This window comes from Pelmatolapia mariae, linkage group LG7, assembly GCF_036321145.2.
Source record: "Pelmatolapia mariae isolate MD_Pm_ZW linkage group LG7, Pm_UMD_F_2, whole genome shotgun sequence".
Taxonomy (NCBI): Eukaryota; Metazoa; Chordata; class Actinopteri; order Cichliformes; family Cichlidae; genus Pelmatolapia; species Pelmatolapia mariae.
In genome coordinates this window covers 43,684,588-43,703,733 of record NC_086233.1, presented here as the reverse complement: position 1 = coordinate 43,703,733, position 19,146 = coordinate 43,684,588, and the positions used below count along the sequence as shown (strand labels likewise).

The window sequence follows — 19,146 nt, the reverse complement described above, 5'->3', positions numbered from 1 at the left end:
CCTGTTGATAAAGAGCTCCCCCATAACCAGTCACACAACACCAAAAGTAAGTAGTAATAGATTACTATAGACTATATAGCTATAGACTATTAAATAAGAGGAAGGTTGCTGTTTTCACTATCTACTAAACCATTGTGATTGTAGACAGTATTAAAAACAAAACAAAAATATTTTTCCTTTATAATTACAGAACAGTCTGCGCAATGAGCATAATTACAGAACTTTTCAGTAATTTCACACATTTATTTCTTACAGTTTAAGCAGCATTTCTTTATCATACAGAAAACCAGATGAGCATTGTTGACATTGCATTTCTTTCTCCTTCCTTCAAATATCTCCGGGATTAAGTCCAGTTCTTCACACTGACAGAAAGCCGACTTTCACTGGTAGAGCTTCGTGTGGCCCGCGGTGTAAAATGAGCTTGACACCCCCACCGCCGCCCTCGGTAATCCTCCACCAGTATCGGAACTGCAGGTTTTGCGTGTGCTGGAGAGGAGGCTGTTTCCCTGCGATGCTGCCTCGGTTTTTAGCGGGTCATATTCAAACGCAGAGTGACGTGTCTTCCAGTTTGCGCCAATGCCAGTGGAGAGGGGGCGTGTCCAACTATTTTGTTACAAACACGAATCCGGAGTAAGGAGTCTTTTTACTGGGTATGTAACGGCTGCTTAAACTAAATAATATCAAGAGTGTCGCTGCGTTACGATGCGTGTGATTGTTGCGAAGGATCTGAGGGCGGTCTGGTGTCAGTGGTGGCGTTTTTTAACATTCTTATTATTTTGTGCGCGTAAATGAATTGCGAGGCTCTTGTTTCGCGAGTAAACGGCAGCAGAATAGCCAGCTTCATAAGGTGTTGGCTGCTTAAATGTGCGGGATGGCATTATGTCGGCCAGTAAACAGCCTCCCGGGGCTGTGTGGACACCATCTGAGGCATCCCCTCTGTCTGCGAGTCGAAGCATTTTTGTCTGCAGCGTTGTGTGAGCGTGTAATGGAACGGCAGGGGGAAGGAGGGGAGGGGGTGTAGTTGTTGTGGTGAGACAGGTTAGACATTTTTACTCCCGACTAGTGAAGTAAACAAAGAGCTGCAAAACGCGCGGTGGTCCTGTCTGCGGGACCCGAGAGAGGGAGGGGGGGAAGCGGAGAATGGCGTGGCTCCGGTATTGCCACACAGCTCCGCCGTAGTTCTCGTTTCGTTTGACTTTGGCATTGTTTGGTAAGGACGACCGGATCGGCTCTTTCTGTCCGTAAAAGCCGCCGTGCTGGCCGCCGAGGCCCCACTGAATCTCCCAGTCCGCCGGTACTCGCGTAAAACAAACCGCGAGTGAGCGGTGAGTGAGTGTTTTAGTGCCGCGAACCCTTTTGTTTGTGGACTCCGCAGCCAGCGTCGACCGAGCGAGTGCACGGTGCAGAGGGGCTGGCTGGTCCTGCTAGCTGTGCGCCTCGGTGCTGGGGCTGTCTCCGCGTTTCATCCAGATGGGAACTTAAAGAGGAGCACTTTAATGTTACGCTTTTTGTTCGTCTGTGTTCGATTTGGAGCGTTCGTGGAGATGGGTGTAATTATAACGGGGGGGGGAGGAAACCAACTCGGGATAGTGAAGCTGTGCGTGTGTATGTGTGTGCTGCAGCCGACGGTCGCAGCTGAATCCTCTGCCTGGGCTGGAGGGAGGAATCCCGGGCTGCTGTTGCAGCTCCGCCTGTCGTGGGCGAGGGTTTATTTCGGAAGTTCCACCTTTTTAGGGGATTTGTAATGCGGGATCCGTGCAGCGATTGGCTGCAGTGCCTCCCCCCAACTCCCCCGTCCCCTTACTGTGGGAGGGACACAAGCCTTAATGGCATAGCCCGCCCACAAAAGTCACGTGCTGCAAAACTCCAGGAAGTAGTTAATTGTTTTTCGAGATCTATTGGTTGGGTGGATGGATAGATTACTTAATGAACGTTAATAGGGAAATGCAGTATTCCAAACAGCGGCCAGACAAAAAAAATTAATACATAGATGCAAAAACTAATTTAAAATAGAAACCAGAAAGACCGAAAATTCCAAATATTTATTTATTTATGTTTATATTATGGTAGCTCCAACCATCACAGCATTTTAAATGCATAGTTGCTGGACAATGACAGCCACTGCAGCAGAAAAGTCCTAACTTTTTATTTTTTGTAAAACAACTCCTTAAAACATTTTTTGTGGGAAGTTGCAAAATATTAAACTGTAAATCTACTCTTACACAATACCGCCAAAGGAACACTGCATCTAAACATTATATTTTACATTAAAATGCTGCAAACTATCTTGCATATTAATAGCATGTAGAAAAGCTGCAATGTGGTATGATGTGATGCTGATGCCTTGTGTGTGCTATGAACTAAACTTCAATTAAACGTCATCTTAGAAGAGCCATACCATAGAGCCCCAATCATTCCATGAATATATCCATTGAGTCAAAAAAAAACAAAGAAATATCAATAATCACACTTGTGCTTTATTTATTAAGTAGTTATTATTAATTGAACATCCATCAGTTGTGCAGTAAACGACATGGAATATATGTGGATGTGTTGCTGTTGTTATGAGGTTAAAAGAACAAAACCAGTGGTGTCAATCACATTTTACACTGAAGACAACATACTGTACACTTTGATCATAAGTGGGTGGGATGAGTAAAAAATTTTTTTTACAAAAAATACAGAAAAGATTCTACAGAAAAGGTTTTGCCAATTCATTGACCAGACTGTCCTGTAATTATAAAATGTTTTCATGAATTCACAGAAAATGTATTTGTACCCCCATGGACTCAGTGTAATAGAATCCAAAAAACAAAACAAAACACAGAATTGTTATAGTACATAGTGGAGAAACTCGAACTTTTCTGTAATATAACTGTTTATCTATTAGTTAATTACTTTAGCTTAGTAGTAATGGAACTGGGGGTGAGGGGTATCGTTGGAAAACCTGTCAAACTTATGAAAATACAGTTAAAAGTTCAAAATCTATGCATTCCTTCTCAAAGCTGGCCAGTGGGCAGGATTGGAGTCTTAGCTGGGCCAATTCTGGCCTCCAGGTCTTATGTTTGACATCACCAGTGGATGCTATTTAAAACCCAGTAACTGCCGTCTGTGTGTCTCACTGGTAATATTAATGTTCAAATTCATCTTCAAAGCAAGAGAAAAAACTCTCAAATGCTCTTTAAACTTTTCCCTGGTCAGTAACATGCTTATTCCTCTTGATAAAAACCCATGTGGCGCCTTATCTAACACCTCCGTGACCGTGTTATACTTTAATAATGGACGGGCTGTGCTTTCTAGGTTCGTCTCTAAACATGGTGCTATTATGCTTTCCCCATTTATATTGCAGCTGAGCCTCTCCGCTCTGTGCTGGCATTATCGCGCTTCAAGTCAAAAGGGCGTGCTTGGTAACTGCTCGAGAAATCTTTGATTGACAGCTCAATTTCACAACCCAACTCGTCGCCCCGCCCTTGTCCGGGTTCTTCGAACAGGCTGACCAATAGCTCCTAAAAGGAGGACCGCTTTTCACTCCAGGGTGAAAACCCCGCCCACCCCAGCTAACCGAACGGAGATTGTTTTCGTTTGTAGGGGAGATTCTCACTTTGTAGCTTGAATTGTTTATTTCAAGTAATACGCCATCGATTAATTGCTTTTTGCAGATACATTGAGTTTCTGTCTTCTCCAGTCAGTGGTGTAGCCTTTCACCACAAGCGAACGGATTATCGTACCATCATCACCGAACTTCTGCTTGCTATTTGGGAGAGAGGGGTGAGTTCATTCAGCAAGCTAGTGTTGGCAAGCTAACTCCCTCCGGTCAGAAGACGTTTTAACAAGATCACGTAGATGATCGATGCTTCTTTGTATGCCGTTCACTCATAAGTCGATCTAAAGCCATCAGTGTGGCAAATCGATAGCAAATATTCGCCGTTTCAGCGAGAGCCCACCAGATCGCTAATGGCTTAGCTGCATGTGCTTCCCTCTCCTAGCCCCGGACAGCGATCGGTGTCAGGCTACTCATGTTGTTTACATTAGCTAGCTGCTAGCAGACAGCAAACAACTCCCGTCGACAGAACAAGTTCCCAGCAAAGTTAATTAAAATAAACAGTATACATTTATTTTAGCCTGACCGTTCAGCAGGGTGCCTTGCGTACGAGTTGCTCTTGGCTCTTACCTGCTGGAAAATGGAGTGTAAACGCGCTGAACTCCTGCGCCACGCTCTAAATGGCGGGCGTGGGGAAAGCGTAACTCGAGGTCGCTGCTTGTAAAGGCCTGTAAACGGGACGGGAGAACCGCGGTTGTGGGGCTGTTACCGTGTAATAGACACAACCGCGTTTTCATATTGGAGGACTGTAACGTTACTACACTGCGCTTCTGTCTGTAAATACCACAGACTGGCTTTCTTTGGCCGTGCGGAACGACTCGTTTGCTGGCACGGTGGAACTCAGCTGCTGGTGGGAGCAGAGAGGAAGCGTCAGAAGCAGCAGCAGCGCACGAGCACTCGAGTTTATCATTGTGTTACTTTTGCTCGACACACGCGTGTAGAATTTTATTAGCTGCCTGACTTTAGCGCTTTTATCTTTTTTTTAAGTACGCCATTCCTTCGAGTGACCGAGAGTTGTCGTCTTGAGGAAGTTGTGAATGGCAGACCGACTTCCACGTTCCCACAGCACCTGTTTGTCGGTGACGTAGGCTGTGTGTCTCATTGGCTGCTCGGAGCGCGAGTCGTACATTCAGTTCATGCTAACGTTGTCATCCATGTAGCATGTAGAGACACGGGACAGATAAGACAAGGCAGAGGGGATCCGCGACAAGCCACAAGTTGTCGTAGAGATATTTTAACCAGTATTTTTGTCAGCACCGTAGCCAGAAATAACAGAAAAATACACTTTGGCTCAACCAAACGTGTATCAGTAACGCCTGCGTGTAGCTAAGGGGGAGGGGGGGCTATAATTAAATCATATTCATCGATTCATTAACGTGGCTATTACTTTAATGTAGCAGCTGATTTAATTGCCTGTATACTGCCGTATTATTATAGCTAACGCTACCTGTGTATATTATGTATACATTTGAAAACTACATAATAATAAGAAAATAAGAAACTAGAACTCTGACGAAAATTAAAGTTTAGTATTTCCATCCAAAATACACTAAAGTAGAAGCTGAAAGCAGCAAAACATGCAAGTACTTAAATAAAGTGCAGGTACACGGAGCAGTATTAGAAAGTAGTGAATTACCCATGATTAAACTATTATGGTACACACATTTTGTAGCTTCATCAGCTACATTATTTGTGATTCAAGTCCTTGTTTAAGCCAGTTTTTTTATGTGAACTGCTGGAGTGGTGAACACCTTTTTTTATTTTTACCATACTCCTGTACAGTTGTCTTCTTCCCTTTGAAAAATACTGGCTAAAATGTGTTATGTTTTTAATCTAAATATGGACAGGAATATTTGTAAAACTAACTTAAGAAAAAAAAACTTATATAATTTTAATAATCCAGAAGGAAATTCATACATCAGTAACCAGGCTTCTCCCACGCATAATAAAATCAAAATAGAAAATTCACTAAATACAAAATATGTGCCCCGTCCTCACATGGGAACTTTTGCAGTAAACGTAACTTTGTGGCATTATTGCTGTGCCGGGTACAGATAGGGTACGGATAACACTGGTGCAGAAGTGCACAATGCAAAACAACAAAAAGACACCCCCCCCCCCCCCCCCCCCCAAAAAAAAAAGAAAGAAAGACGAAGTGGGGACTCAACACTCCAAGGTGCTGTATCCTGTGTGTAGTTCACCTTTGCCTGCCAGCTTTTCTTGAATTCTCCAAACGTGCACATGGCCGATCAGCTGCTCAGGAAGCTCCATATTCATGCATAAAAGTTGGATATAGTTTCTAATGAGAAAAAAATGCTGTCAAAGTAGTCAAATCACATGTTAATGAATCAATATGGTCACATTTTATTGACCTTGATAAACGTAGAGGCTTCTTTTTGGTGCTGAAAGCATCAGACGTTTCAATAAATCTACGCACTGTGAAGACGGTTATGCAATCATTTTCTGCCACAGCCAAACAAGAAAAGTGGTTCACTGTGTGTGTGTTTGTGTGTCTATAAATTCACAGTACAAGCAAAAAAATATATATTCCCACAAATTCTTGAATGAAATTGTGAGTGTGATGTAATAGATTCTGATAACTTCTCAGAGGTCTGCCAGTTTGAAATGGGCTCCATATGTCGCTGTGTATTTACAGATCTCGCAGCTCTCCCGAGTATGCGTACATAATGAAGCGGCGTGGGGAGGATCCGGAAACGGTTTTTGCGTCCCCGCAGCGGCGCCTCGGTGGCAACGCGGAGGCTTTCCAGCATCGTGTCCTGGCCCCTGCTCCAGCTCCGGCTGTGTATGAGGCCGTGTCTGACAACATGCAGCCCACAGCAGGCGTCCAGTACTCCGTCCCACAAGGATATCAGGTACACCGTGTTGGCCCACTCAAGATTTATTTGATCGTTTTGTTTGAAGAGTTATCATTTAGTGAGGACATAGCAACTTTTCTTTACTAAGCACTCACAACTCATGCTCCAGGCTTCCCCACCTGTCAACTGTGCACATTCTGTCTATGTGTCTCAGTTTATATCGCCTTGAGGGGACTGTTGTTGTGATTTGGCACTACCTAAATAAAACTCTAATATTAAGGCACTATGTGGCACTTCCACATGGTACTATTTGCTGTACTTTTAATAAAACCTCTCTGATTTCCCAGGTTCCCACAGTGGCCCAGAACAGTGGCGGGCATGGGCACACTCCAAGCCCAGCTGTCCATGGGGGCTCCCACCATCACAGCCCGGCAGTGCAGTCCCACGGGCCCTCGGTGATGTCAGGGCACACCCATACAGTTGCTCCTCAGGCCTCTGCACAGGGCCAGCAGCAGTTCCAGAGACTCAAGGTCTGTAAATCTAATTTTACTTTTACAGTTGAAAATGCTAAAGAGGTTTGGGGAAATTAACAAAGCTACATTATTAGAACTTCTCTGGAAGTTAGTTTATTTTTAAGTCATTTGCTTTTTAGTTTGTTGTTTTTTGGTAGTTTAAACACAGCTTTTATTTAAATTTGCACCGTGATCGTAAAAACAAATAAGATCCATTCATAGTGATGGTTCATTATGCCTTAGATTGAAACATTTAAAATGTGTGGTAGTAGAGAAAGTCTGCCCTTTTTAGGCAGATCACACATCAGTTGTGAAATTCAGTTCAGTTTATAGCTGATGCAGGTACCAGTGTTTTGGGGAAAAAAAATCATGGCACATAAAGCTGACTTTCCTTCCTCTCTCTCGCTCTCCCTAAGGTGGAAGACGCTTTGTCTTACTTGGATCAAGTGAAGCTGCAGTTTGGCAACCAGCCACAGGTCTACAACGACTTTTTAGACATAATGAAAGAGTTCAAATCCCAAAGGTGAGGCCACGGTTTTGGTTAAAGATTGATCCTTTAAAAGTTGACCGACTTTCTAGAGCAAATTTTAAATTTGATCGTGTTACCTACAGGAGCAGACGAATAAATAAATATTCAATGGCAGGAAAGTTATAATGCAGGTTTTTGCTTGAATCGTATTAGCGTACAATTAAAGTGAGCAGTTAAATACAGTGGGAAAAAGTATTGGGGTTATTTATCTAATTTATTTACATTAGTTTTTTCGGTTCATCGTGAATGGTAGCGGCTATATACTGAAGCCAATAACCTCACGGACGGTCGCACTGGAGTGAAATTATGATAATATTTTTTAACGAGCTGAGGACGATGCCTTATATTAGCACACTTGCAATAAAAAGCTTCGCGACACGTGTTAAACCACAGCAACGACATTCTCGCTTCTAAACTGCGTCTCTGAGCGAACAAATTGAGAGGGAAAGTTCCTGAGCGAGCTAGAGTAAGCGTCAGCGGATCTTTTCAGTCATGTCACTTGAGTTTGGACACGGTTTGCAGTTAAGTAGAATAAAAGCAACAAACACTTTTGCAAACATACAAACAGAAGGTAATGGTATTTCAGGGGAGAAGTACCTCCAAGTCTGCTGCTTAGCTTAGCTTAGGATAGCTTAGTTTAGTTCGAGTTAGCTTGTTTCATGCTAGGTTGGCACTTTCGCTAGCTGCTGCGGCCGCCGCGTAGCGAAGTAAACAACAACAATGAAATGTTGTGTAGACGAAATGATTCGTGGCACTAACGTGGACCTAGACATTAAACGTTTTTGACCAGTCGTTTATTTTACTTTTTTCCCCTTCTCCATAAAACGAGCTGGCATTTTTTTTCACAAGCAACAAGTCTTGTACAGTTAGCACCTACAGAGATGCATTATATGGTTTAATTTAAAGTCCTAAGAGTACACACTGCTCTTGATGCCTCAGATGTTGCCAGGTTTTAAATGTACTCGAGATATCTCCCCAGGTATAACTGAATTTTCAAATTCTTTCTGCTTTTGCGTTTCCAGTATTGACACTCCCGGAGTGATCAGCAGAGTGTCACAACTCTTCAAAGGTCATCCTGACCTCATCATGGGCTTCAACACTTTCCTGCCTCCGGGCTACAAGATCGAGGTCCAGACCAACGACCTAGTCAATGTCACGACACCGGGTCAGATCCACCACATCACCCCACATGGCATTTCAGTCCAGAATATCCCCATATCGGGAGCTGCTCCCCAACCTCAGCCTCCGCTTCCCTCGTCTGCAACCACCACCGCTCCACCCCTTCTAACACAGCCCACGCCTGCCAAGACCAGCAAGGTGAGAATAAAATGTGGTGGAGTAGAAACTGAATGTTGTGTGGGGTTTTAAATTTTTTTCTTTTTTTTCTTTTTTTTACTGTGAAGCATGTGTTTCAGTACACTTAAAATCTTTCCTGTTTCAGCCTCCTCAGCCCCAGGCGTTAACACCAAGCAGCCAGAGCAATCCGTCCACCCCTGCCTACACCTCTCCCCGCTCACCACCTATGCAGCTCCACCCACCACTCAGCGGGACCCCCACCGGCCCACCCATGCAGAACAACCAGCCAGTGGAATTCAACCATGCCATCAACTACGTCAACAAGATCAAAAACCGCTTCCAGGGCCAGCCCGACATTTACAAAGCCTTCCTGGAGATCCTCCATACTTACCAGGCCAGTGTCTCAAAATGAAAGCCAAAGTGAAGCTCTAAAGCGTTTCTGAGCTTAAATTTTGAATTTACATTAAAATTAGCTTTTAAAGAGGACCTTTTATGCTGATTTCCAGCTGTTTTTGCTGTAGCTCTGTACTGTTCCTGCGTGCAGTGTCAAAATGTATGGAAAGCTACTGTTTTTTGTTAGTGCTGCTCTTGGTCCTTTAGCCTGGCTTCTACTATGGACTACACAGAAGCGGCCACAATTCATGTAATGAGATATATGACAGGAAAAATATTAAAAAAGCCCAGTAGAGTGACTTTTAATCACTCAATTTGTTTGTGTTCCTCCACCCACAGAAGGAGCAGCGTAATGCCAAGGAGGCTGGAGGAAACTACACACCAGCTCTGACTGAACAGGAGGTTTATGCTCAGGTGGCCAGGCTCTTCAAGAATCAGGAGGATCTACTCTCTGAGTTTGGGCAGTTTCTCCCTGATGCCAACAGTTCAGTGGTGAGAAAATCCATATATTTAATGTACCGTATTCTACTCATGAGTTCAGATTTATTAGAGACACCTTAAACACAAAGGTAAAGTTTATTCATTAAAATCAGCCTCTCAGAATAATGTTCCCCCCGTAGTCTGTGATCTGTCATGTTGATGCGCTCGTGTCTTAATCTCTGTTTTGTATTCGTCATAGCTATTAAATAAGACCACTGCTGAGAAGGCCGAGTCTGTACGAAACGACCACGGTGGCACTGCCAAAAAGCTTCAGCTCAACAACAAGCAGAGGCCCAATCAGAACGGCTGCCAGATCCGTCGCCATCCCACGCCAGGGGCCACGCCCCCTATCAAGGTACATGCAGTCTCATACTGCTAAGCCCAATTTGGTTTTATTTCCATGTTTTATGTGAAGTGTTTGAAAGTTTTGGTTTTTAAATTATTGAACCTGTGTCTTGAATGTCGTTTTGGGAATGCTGCAGAAGAAGCCGAAGTTACTGAACTTGAAAGATTCCTCAGTGGCAGAGGCCAGCAAGCATGGAGTCGGCACAGAATCTCTGTTCTTTGAGAAGGTGAGTTTGTATTTTGTTTTTTAGTTTGAATAAGAGGAAAGGGGAATTAAAAAGTGGATCGTCTTCCTCCATCCCACCCTGTCCCTAGCTTCCTCTTTTGTCACACGAACCCACTGCATGTCCTCCTTCACTAGATCCATGAATCTTCTCTATATTCTTCCTCTTTTCCTCCTGCATGTTAGCTCCATATTCTCCAGCCTTTGTTCCAATATATACACTATCCCTCCTTTGCACTCCTCTGTCCAGACAATGTTTAACATAATCACAGAGCAACTTAACTTTATTTGCTAGTTTATCCGAAGAACACAGGCTTTGTGTTGGTGGTTCTTGTTGTTCCCAAAAACTTGACTTATGTCACAAGACTTCAACAGATTTTTATATTTTAGGTGCGCAAAGCCTTGCGAAGTTCAGAGGCCTACGACAACTTCTTGCGATGTCTGGTCATCTTTAACCAGGAGGTGATTTCCAGAGCTGAACTGGTGCAGCTGGTGCTGCCGTTTTTAGGGTGAGTAACTCGGATCACGTAAAATAAAACTTTTGCAGTAAATTTGATAGATTTATTTATTTTATTTTTTGGTTGTTTTTTTTTATATCTTTCTGTTAAACAGAAAATTCCCTGAGCTATTCAACTGGTTCAAAAACTTCCTGGGGTATCGTGAAATGTCCCACATTGAAACATACCCCAAGGAGCGGGCTACCGAGGGCATCGCCATGGAGATTGATTATGCTTCCTGTAAGAGACTAGGCTCCAGTTACAGAGCCCTGCCTAAAAGCTACCAGCAGCCCAAGTGTACAGGCAGAACTCCACTTTGTAAAGAGGTGAGAGAGGAGTGGACATCCAGGCGCTCATAAAGCTACTGTGTTGTTCTTTAACAGCAGTCGTCCTTTTTTTTTCTGCTTTGATTTAGATTTATCTTGTTTATCATTTCTGAAAGTAGCTGTTGAAACTCGCTTATCATTTCTTCCTGGTTGATTGGTTTGCATGGTTCGCACTTGCAAACAGGATTTGTACAGTAGGAAGGGGAGGGGCTTCTGTACTCACAGCCTGAGCTGTGTGCATTAGAGCCCTTATTTAGCTTCTCTGCTCTCACTGAGTTTAGCCTTTAGGCTCACAGGGATAACTTGTACATGAGCTGAAAATTCTTTCCTTGGTTGATATAACGTATATGAATATAATATGCAACGCTGTCAGAAAATAAGAAAAAAAATCTTTTTAATACTTTATAGAGTGATATTGGAAGATTGTATAGAAAAAAATTGGATTTGCAAAAAAAAAGTTAATTTCATATTTTTGTAGTTTGTTGGATCCGTTTTTGCTTACTGCTAACAGTCAACCTCATCCTCATGAATGTAGTTTGAGTTGACGTCTGTATTAATTTGTGTTTTTTCCTGCTGTGTCCAGGTCTTAAACGACACTTGGGTCTCCTTCCCCTCTTGGTCTGAAGACTCAACTTTTGTCAGCTCCAAGAAGACTCAGTATGAGGAGCACATCTACAGGTGTGAAGATGAACGTTTTGAGGTGAGCTAATACGTGTAACTTGTGTTAATGATGACAACAAAAAGATGATATCCTTGAAGGGGGAAAAACATTGTGATAGATGCTATTTTGCCTTTCCAGAAATTTTCCAATTTTGAAGTTAAATTGGAATAATGACTGACTGGCTATACTGAAAACATCTGTCTTGTCCTCAAACAGCTGGATGTTGTATTAGAGACCAATCTGGCTACCATCAGAGTCTTGGAGACGGTGCAGCGGAAGTTGTCCCGCATGTCCGCGGAGGAACAGGCCAAGTTCCGCTTGGACAACATGCTGGGTGGCTCCTCAGAGGTCATTCACCGCAAGGCCATCCAGAGGATATATGGAGACAAAGCGCCCGACATCATTGACGGCTTGAAGAAAAACCCTGCTGTTTCTGTCCCCATCGTTTTGAAAAGGTACAGCTTGAATCAAGGGCTGAATCATTTACTGTATGTCTTTAACTCTGCACAGTTGCTTGGTCTCTGTGGAGGTTAGAAGATTAAAATAACATGAATCCATTCTGTGAGTTGGCCCACAATTTATAAACACAGTAATCCACACAAGGAAGGGAGCACAAATATCATGTTGGAGTGGTTGATCCAAAAATGGATTAAGAGAAACAGAATGATCTGGCACCTCCCTCTGTGTCACGCGCTGAAAGATGCAGATTGTTGTTTAAATTGTCATTCAGATTTGGAGTTCTTACATTACTTTTCTTTTCAAACAGGTTAAAGACAAAAGAGGAAGAGTGGCGGGAAGCCCAGCGAGGCTTCAACAAGATCTGGAGGGAGCAGAACGAGAAGTATTACCTTAAGTCTCTCGACCATCAAGGCATTAACTTCAAGCAAAATGACACCAAAGTGCTTCGATCAAAGTCCTTGCTCAATGAAATCGAAAGCATCTATGATGAGGTCATTTTCTTTCTTTCTGTGATCATTTTCAGCACTTGGCAAGCATAAAGGTTTACTATACACTGCTTTAGAAAAAAAATTTTTTACTGAAGTTTTGTTTATGTGTTTGGTTTTTTTGCTCGCTCTGCAGCGTCAGGAGCAGGGCTCTGAGGAGACCACCACACCAGTCACAGGCCCCCACCTGACACTGTCCTACGAGGACAGCCAAATCCTTGAGGACGCAGCAGCCCTCATCATCCACCATGTGAAGCGGCAGACCAGCATTCAGAAGGAGGACAAATACAAAATCAAACAGATCATCTATCATTTCATCCCTGACATGCTGTTTTCTCAGCGGGGCGAGCTTTCAGATGTAGAGGAGGAGGAGGAGGAAGAGGAGATGGAACTGGAGGAAGGAGCTTCTAAAAAGCACAACGGTGTCCCGGGCAGCGGGAGTCCCTCAAAGTCCAAGCTGCTGTTCAGCAACACGGCAGCGCAGAAGCTGCGCGGCTGCGACGATGCCTACAACCTCTTCCTCGTCAACAACAACTGGTATGTCTTCCTGCGGCTTCACCAGACACTCTGCTCACGTCTGCTGCGGCTGTACGAGCAGGCGGAGCGGCAGATCGAAGAGGAGGTCAGAGAGCGGGACTGGGAGAGGGAAGTCCTGGGGCTCAAGAAGGAGAAAAATGACAATCCAGCCATCCAGCTAAGACTGAAGGAGCCCAGTGAGTAACAGTATACCCCATATACCCCGATTTTGTGTTACATTTGTTTGCTTTTCCTTTTCTGACTTTTGTACCATGTCTGTTTGTAAAGGTCCTATCAATGCTATCTTCGTAAAGTGCTTAAACGCAGCGCACACACGATAAAACCAGATTCAACAAAAACATAATAGTTCAAACACAAAGTAAAATCTTAGAACACTTGGCATAATGTTTTAAAATGGAAGACGTATGACAAGACCTAAGTGTCGTATCAAGAGTTTGACGTGAAGTCTTTAAAAGTGATTTGAGAGAAGATACTGACGAAACAAGTTGCCGTTTATCAGGCAAGTCAGACCACGACTGCAAACTCTCGGTCACCTTCTTTTAGCTTGAGGTGGAAACAGTCTGCAGGCTGCGCTCTGGTTGCAGGGACTGCATTTCCAGTATATCTCTAGGCCATGAAGAGCTTTAAATATAACATGTAAAATGTTAAAATCAGTTCTTAAACGAATGTGCTGTGACTGTAGGAACAGTAAAATGTCAGTAACATGTAGATACATTGAGAAAAGCTCTCCAGTAGTTTTATCTTAGGTTTTTGTAACAAAAAGTGGAAATGTTTTTTCCCCTCATGCTGTTCCACTTGGTGATCTGTTTTTATTAAATATTTCTTCTCTCCAGTGGACGTTGAGGTGGAAGATTACTACTCTGCTTTCTTGGAGATGGTTCGGAATTTGCTGGATGGCAACATGGAAGCATCTCAGTACGAGGACTCTCTGAGGGAAATGTTCACCATTCACGCTTACATCGCGTTCACGATGGACAAGCTCATCCAAAGCATCGTCCGGCAGGTATTGGCCTGTTTTCTCAAGGAAAGAGCTGCTGTAGTTGTTTACCAGCCAGTCACTAACTCTCTTTCCTTCAGCTCCAGCACATTGTGAGTGATGAGATCTGCGTCCAGGTAACAGACCTCTACCTGGCAGAGAGCGCCAGCGGAGCCACTGGAGGAAGCTTGTCCACACAGTCCTCCAGGAGCTCCGCAGAGACGATCTATCAGCGGAAAGCCGAGCAGCTCATGTCTGACGAGAACTGCTTTAAGGTAAATAAAGTTGCCGCTCGCTCTCAAACCTAGCCATGGCATGACGGCAGCTTTTGCTAAAGCTTTGGAAATATGGAAATTAGCTCATTTAAAGTTTAGAAGAGGTACTTAAAAGTAATTTTCCACAAGGCTGCAGGACTGGTTCCTGCACAGTCCAGATGTCAAACTTAATTTGTTGCTGTGAAGAACGTCCTACTTTTACTAACTGGAGAGTTCCCTTTTTTATGTATTTTGGGTGCATTCACTGTCAATAAATGATCTCCACATTTTAAAACACAAGCAGTATCGTTCAGTCTTTCCCTTGGCAAATCTGTGAGATTTACACAGCAGCCAGGTTTGTGACAGACACGTGCAATCTGCCTTCTTAGTAATTATCAGCATGACTTCTCTGTAGTAGGGTTTTTTCATTGAGAGTACATAAGAGGGTGTGAATCACCAACCAGTTCTTACCCTCTAAAATGGTTGCAGTAATGGGGAGTAAGGATCACCATTTGCACTCACTTATTGCTTCCATTGACTAAAGCTGCTAAAGCCACCTGTCACCAGCAAATTTGCTTTTTGTCCTACTTTCAGCTTCGCTTTCATTAAAGCTTCACTTTACATTAAATATTTATCCCATTTTGTTAACAACAGAAATTACCCAACTGGTTTTATAGTTGAATACCTAAAACCCATTCATCCTGTTTACTTTGACTGCAAACTGACTTGTTACGAAAGCGAGATGGAAACTTCCACTGAACACATCCATTTCCACTCTTTTTATAATGTGTTCAAAAATCTGAAGCTCAGTAAATCTAAAAACTGGAATAAAAGAGTAAAATGTTACAGTATTTCCTGTAATCTGAGCCCTCAGGATATATTTTTTTTAATCTGACACATTAAATTATTTCTTACTCTTGGATAGAGAATATCATAGACTTATGGTCTGTTGTCACTACACTGAGTCCAACTACTTGCCAGTTTTTAGCCGAAATCCAAATATCAGATCAGCCCATCTCTTTCTGACTATGTTCATTTCTGTCCTTACTTTCTCTTCGCTCCTTAGCCTTCTTGTTCCTCTCCACTGTCACAGAGTGCTGGTTTAAAGGGGATCGTTGGTGTTCCCTCTGTGTAGAGTCCTTATTTTTCATTTGAAAAGTGTCTTAAACTGTCTGTCCTGTTGCTTTCTCAGGTGATGTTTTTGAGAAACCGAGGACAAGTGCAGCTCACGGTGGAGCTGCTCGACACAGAGGAAGAGAACTCAGACGAGCCCATGGAGGCCGAGGTAAGAACCACAACGGTAAATCTTGAGTGTCAAGGTCCATTAGCATCTGGAACTATTTTTAAGCCAATAATCCATCTAATCTTTTGGGTTTTTTGGGGGGGGGGGTTTGTTCACATTAAGGATTAAAAAAAACAAAACATGGCTATTATATAAATGATGTGTGTATGTTTAATAGGTCCCCTTTAAATAAACAGAGGCTCTGTGATGTCTAATCAACTGTAAAATGGCAACAATGCTGCACAAATGTTGTTTAAGTACTCACACTGATAACAGTATTTGTATGGCAGTAGCAGCTTTTCTTTTATTCCCACACTGCTGAAATGTGGCATTTTATTACACACAGTTCAGTTCACTTAAACTAGTCATTTAAATGCCTGTAATCAAGATAACCAGTGTGTGGAAATACTAGTAAGAACCTGTTGCCAAACTTGTGGTAATACTGGCGCAGTGCTCGTGTTTTCACACTCATAATGTGTGTGTTAAACTTGGGTTTTGTGCTTGTTTTCTGTTTGCAGCGTTGGTCTGATTATGTGGGACGCTACTTAAACCCAGATTCCACAACTCCTGAGCTGAGGGAGCACCTCGCTCAGAAGCCAGTTTTTCTTCCCAGGTGCGTTCTGACGTCATGTCACTTCACAGAATTTTTCCACATTTCATCGCTCTCTGATGGGCCACGCCCTGTAAAATTCAAACAGGAGGCTTTTGATTACAACAACCCTAATTGACTTGTCCTGACATATTCCTGCTCGATGTCATGAGTCACTCTCATCACGTTTGTCTAAACCAGGAATCTGAGACGGATCAGGAAGTACCAGAAGGGCCGAGAGCAGCTGGACAAGGAGGCCTGCGAAGGTGGCAAGAAATCGCTGGATAAGGAGAAAATGGAGTGCATGTTCAAACTAAACTCATACAAGATGGTCTACGTCTTTAAGTCTGAGGATTACATGTACCGACGCACTGCCCTGCTGCGAGCTCACCAGGTATTTACCAGCTAGTATTGTTATTTAGCTGTTATGCCAGAAATATTTCTTGGTTACAGCATTCCTGTATTTATCATACAGGGAGGAAAGTGAGTGACCTTTGACCTCCCATTCATTCTGTTTCAACTCTTGGCTCTAAGATGTCAGTGAGGGCGGAAGGCTTAGGCTTAGTTTGAGGTTTCTGTGTTCAGTGAGTAGCAAATCTGTTTCGTGACATCAGTCTTGTTTTTCCTCAGTCACACGAGAGGGTGAGCACGCGACTACACAAACGCTTCCAAGCCTGGGTGGAGGCGTGGGTCAAAGAGCACGTCACCCGCGACATGAGCGCCGAGACCAACAAGTGGCTGATGGGCGAGGGACGTGAAGGCCTACTGCCCTGCAGCACCACCCGTAACCCAGAGGTCCTTCACTTCATGAACATCAACAAGTACCGTGTGAAGTACAGCACACCTAGCAAGGCACCGTAGCCAGCCAGACCCACGAGGACAAACGGAAGCAGACTGACTTTTGGGGGTTTTAGGTCTGATATCAAACAGGTCAGGAATAGAGGTAGGGACGAAGGGTCGTCAATGTGTTTTTAAAGCGGACATGGGAGCACAATTAAGCTAGCTGCCGTGTGTGTTGAAACCGGGGCGGCAGGATTACTGAAATCTTTTTTTTTTTTTTTTTTTTTTTTTTTTTTTTTTCTTCTTCTTCTTTTTTTTTTTAACCAGCGTTTTTAGCTGGGCCCATTTTTTTTTTTTTTAATGTATTTTTCCCCAGGGCCTTCGGTGCCAAAACTTAGGAATGGTCATGTTCCAGTCGCAGACCTGAGCTCTTACCAGCACTCGGAGCCACGTCACAAACTTCCTCGAGCCTTTACGACAGAGCTTAGCGACATAAGAAAAGAGAGTGTGGTGCTTTTTTTACTTTATCACGGCTGAGCTTCAGTTCAGCCTTAGACGGTCTGAAGCCATCCAAGTAATCGAGTTCCATCAAAATCAAATACACAGGGATTTATTTATGAAAGTGTTATTCTGTAGTATTCACTGAGAACAATATGATGGACAAGTGCACTTATTTAGAAAAAAAGGGGGAAACAGTTCAGAAATTTTGTTTCCCAGATTGAAGGTTTGGGGGGAGCTCGGTAAAGTCTGAGAGATCTGGTTCAGACATTCCTGTGTTACGGCCAAATCACAATCATGTCTCATCAAGCAGACGGAAAGAGGGTTACAGTTTCTTTTCCAAAACACATGGCAGCATTATTAGAAACGGTGCCTGAGCTCCAAACCGCGTTGTCTGGTTAACGTAGAAAAAAGCACTGTTACATCTAATGTTTAAAAAAAAAAAAGAAAGAAAAAAAAAAAGAGGGGGCCTCACAACACTGTTTGGTCTCAGACTGTAAAATTGTATAGCTCGTGAATGTCAGATACTGACATGTATTCCAGTGTATGTGTTGTGTATATATATTATATATAGTTCTATTAACACACACAATCCTCGCCGCCCTGGAAGTCAACCTTTTTAAGATGCCCTCCGCCAATACACCAGCTTTAACACACTCAAATACGGACACACAAACACACACATGCACATCTTGCTCATGCCCTCATGTTGTAAATACACTGTGTATATAGTCTCAGACTTTTTTATGACAGATCTGTGTTGTTGTGCTAGTAATACTTTCCAAGCTTACTGTGGACTTTAGTGATAAATGGCTAAAGTTAGTATGTATATGAAAAAGATAAATGCGAGACCATTTATTACCGTTTTTACCAAAGGGAGTCGATTCTAAAATAGCTGTTTTTGCCCCCTTTGTGTGTTCCTTTATGTCTTTTGCTTTTTAATTTCTGTAGTTAAACATGGGGGGTGGGGGAGGGGAGTAGAAATGTATCCAGGTCTTTCCGTTTATTTGAAACAAAAACATCTTTTCTTTTCTGAGTGTGACATTTGTTTTCAATAAAATCACTGCCCCTGATTTCTGACAGCCGAAACCGTCCTTGGTGATGGTGGGACTCATTTTAAAGTTCAGTGGACTCCACCACAGTCTCACGTTGTGATGCACGCTTTCCTCCCTGGATAGATTTCTGCTGCAAACATCACCCCACACCATATTTTTGATAATGGAAGAAGTCACATGAGCATGTCTTTAGTCCCTTTATTTAGACATTATTTAAAGTAATAATAAAAATGACATTTGTAGCCTACAGAGATCTTTATTGTGTTGAGTGATTTATTTTTTTCCACACTTTCATCTCATCTTTCAGTCTCCGGTTTGCAGTTTTATTGGTGGGAAATATTATGGAAGTTCATAAAATTCAGTACTTCTTTACAGCCCGCTCCCTAAATACGTTATCACCTGTATTGCACCGTAAGAAGTAAAACAAAAAAGAACAAGAAGAATGATTTCAACAGCAAAAATTACAAACTCCCCCAGTTTGCCTTTGAGTTGGCTGAACAAATCAAGTCAGCCAGTTGCTCCTCAGTGCTCTGGAGTTGTTTATTTCTATAT

General features: G+C 43.0%; 1 protein-coding gene across 3 annotated transcripts; it reads left to right on the top strand.

Moving 5' to 3' along the window:
• The first annotated feature begins 612 nt into the window (after positions 1-612).
• On the top strand, positions 613-18,838 carry sin3aa (SIN3 transcription regulator family member Aa). Of its 3 annotated transcripts, none has more exons than XM_063479223.1 (21): positions 613-650; positions 6,258-6,474; positions 6,765-6,947; positions 7,346-7,452; positions 8,481-8,775; positions 8,900-9,148; positions 9,487-9,639; positions 9,827-9,982; positions 10,113-10,199; positions 10,586-10,704; positions 10,808-11,018; positions 11,602-11,718; positions 11,896-12,134; positions 12,446-12,629; positions 12,760-13,336; positions 13,994-14,163; positions 14,238-14,411; positions 15,583-15,675; positions 16,191-16,285; positions 16,463-16,655; positions 16,892-18,838. In XM_063479223.1, exons 2-21 carry the CDS (start codon positions 6,289-6,291, stop codon positions 17,120-17,122), a joined length of 3,819 nt encoding a protein of 1,272 aa, XP_063335293.1. In that variant the 5' UTR covers positions 613-650; positions 6,258-6,288; the 3' UTR covers positions 17,123-18,838. The 3 variants fall into 3 exon arrangements, with proteins under 3 accessions (XP_063335293.1, XP_063335292.1, XP_063335294.1); XM_063479222.1 differs by having other exon boundaries at positions 10,110-10,199; XM_063479224.1 differs by lacking the exon at positions 613-650 and adding an exon at positions 2,807-3,768 and having other exon boundaries at positions 10,110-10,199.
• Positions 18,839-19,146: the final 308 nt, after the last annotated feature.

What these genes read in the sequence shown, in the direction of transcription:
- sin3aa (XM_063479222.1), top strand. Translation starts at nt 6,289, where the DNA reads ATGAAGCGGCGTGGGGAGGATCCGGAAACGGTTTTTGCGTCCCCGCAG. An exon ending in CTGACGAGAACTGCTTTAAG is followed by an intron (nt 14,412 to 15,582) that starts GTAAATAAAGTT and finishes TTGCTTTCTCAG; the next exon opens with GTGATGTTTTTGAGAAACCG. An exon ending in ACGAGCCCATGGAGGCCGAG is followed by an intron (nt 15,676 to 16,190) that starts GTAAGAACCACA and finishes TTCTGTTTGCAG; the next exon opens with CGTTGGTCTGATTATGTGGG.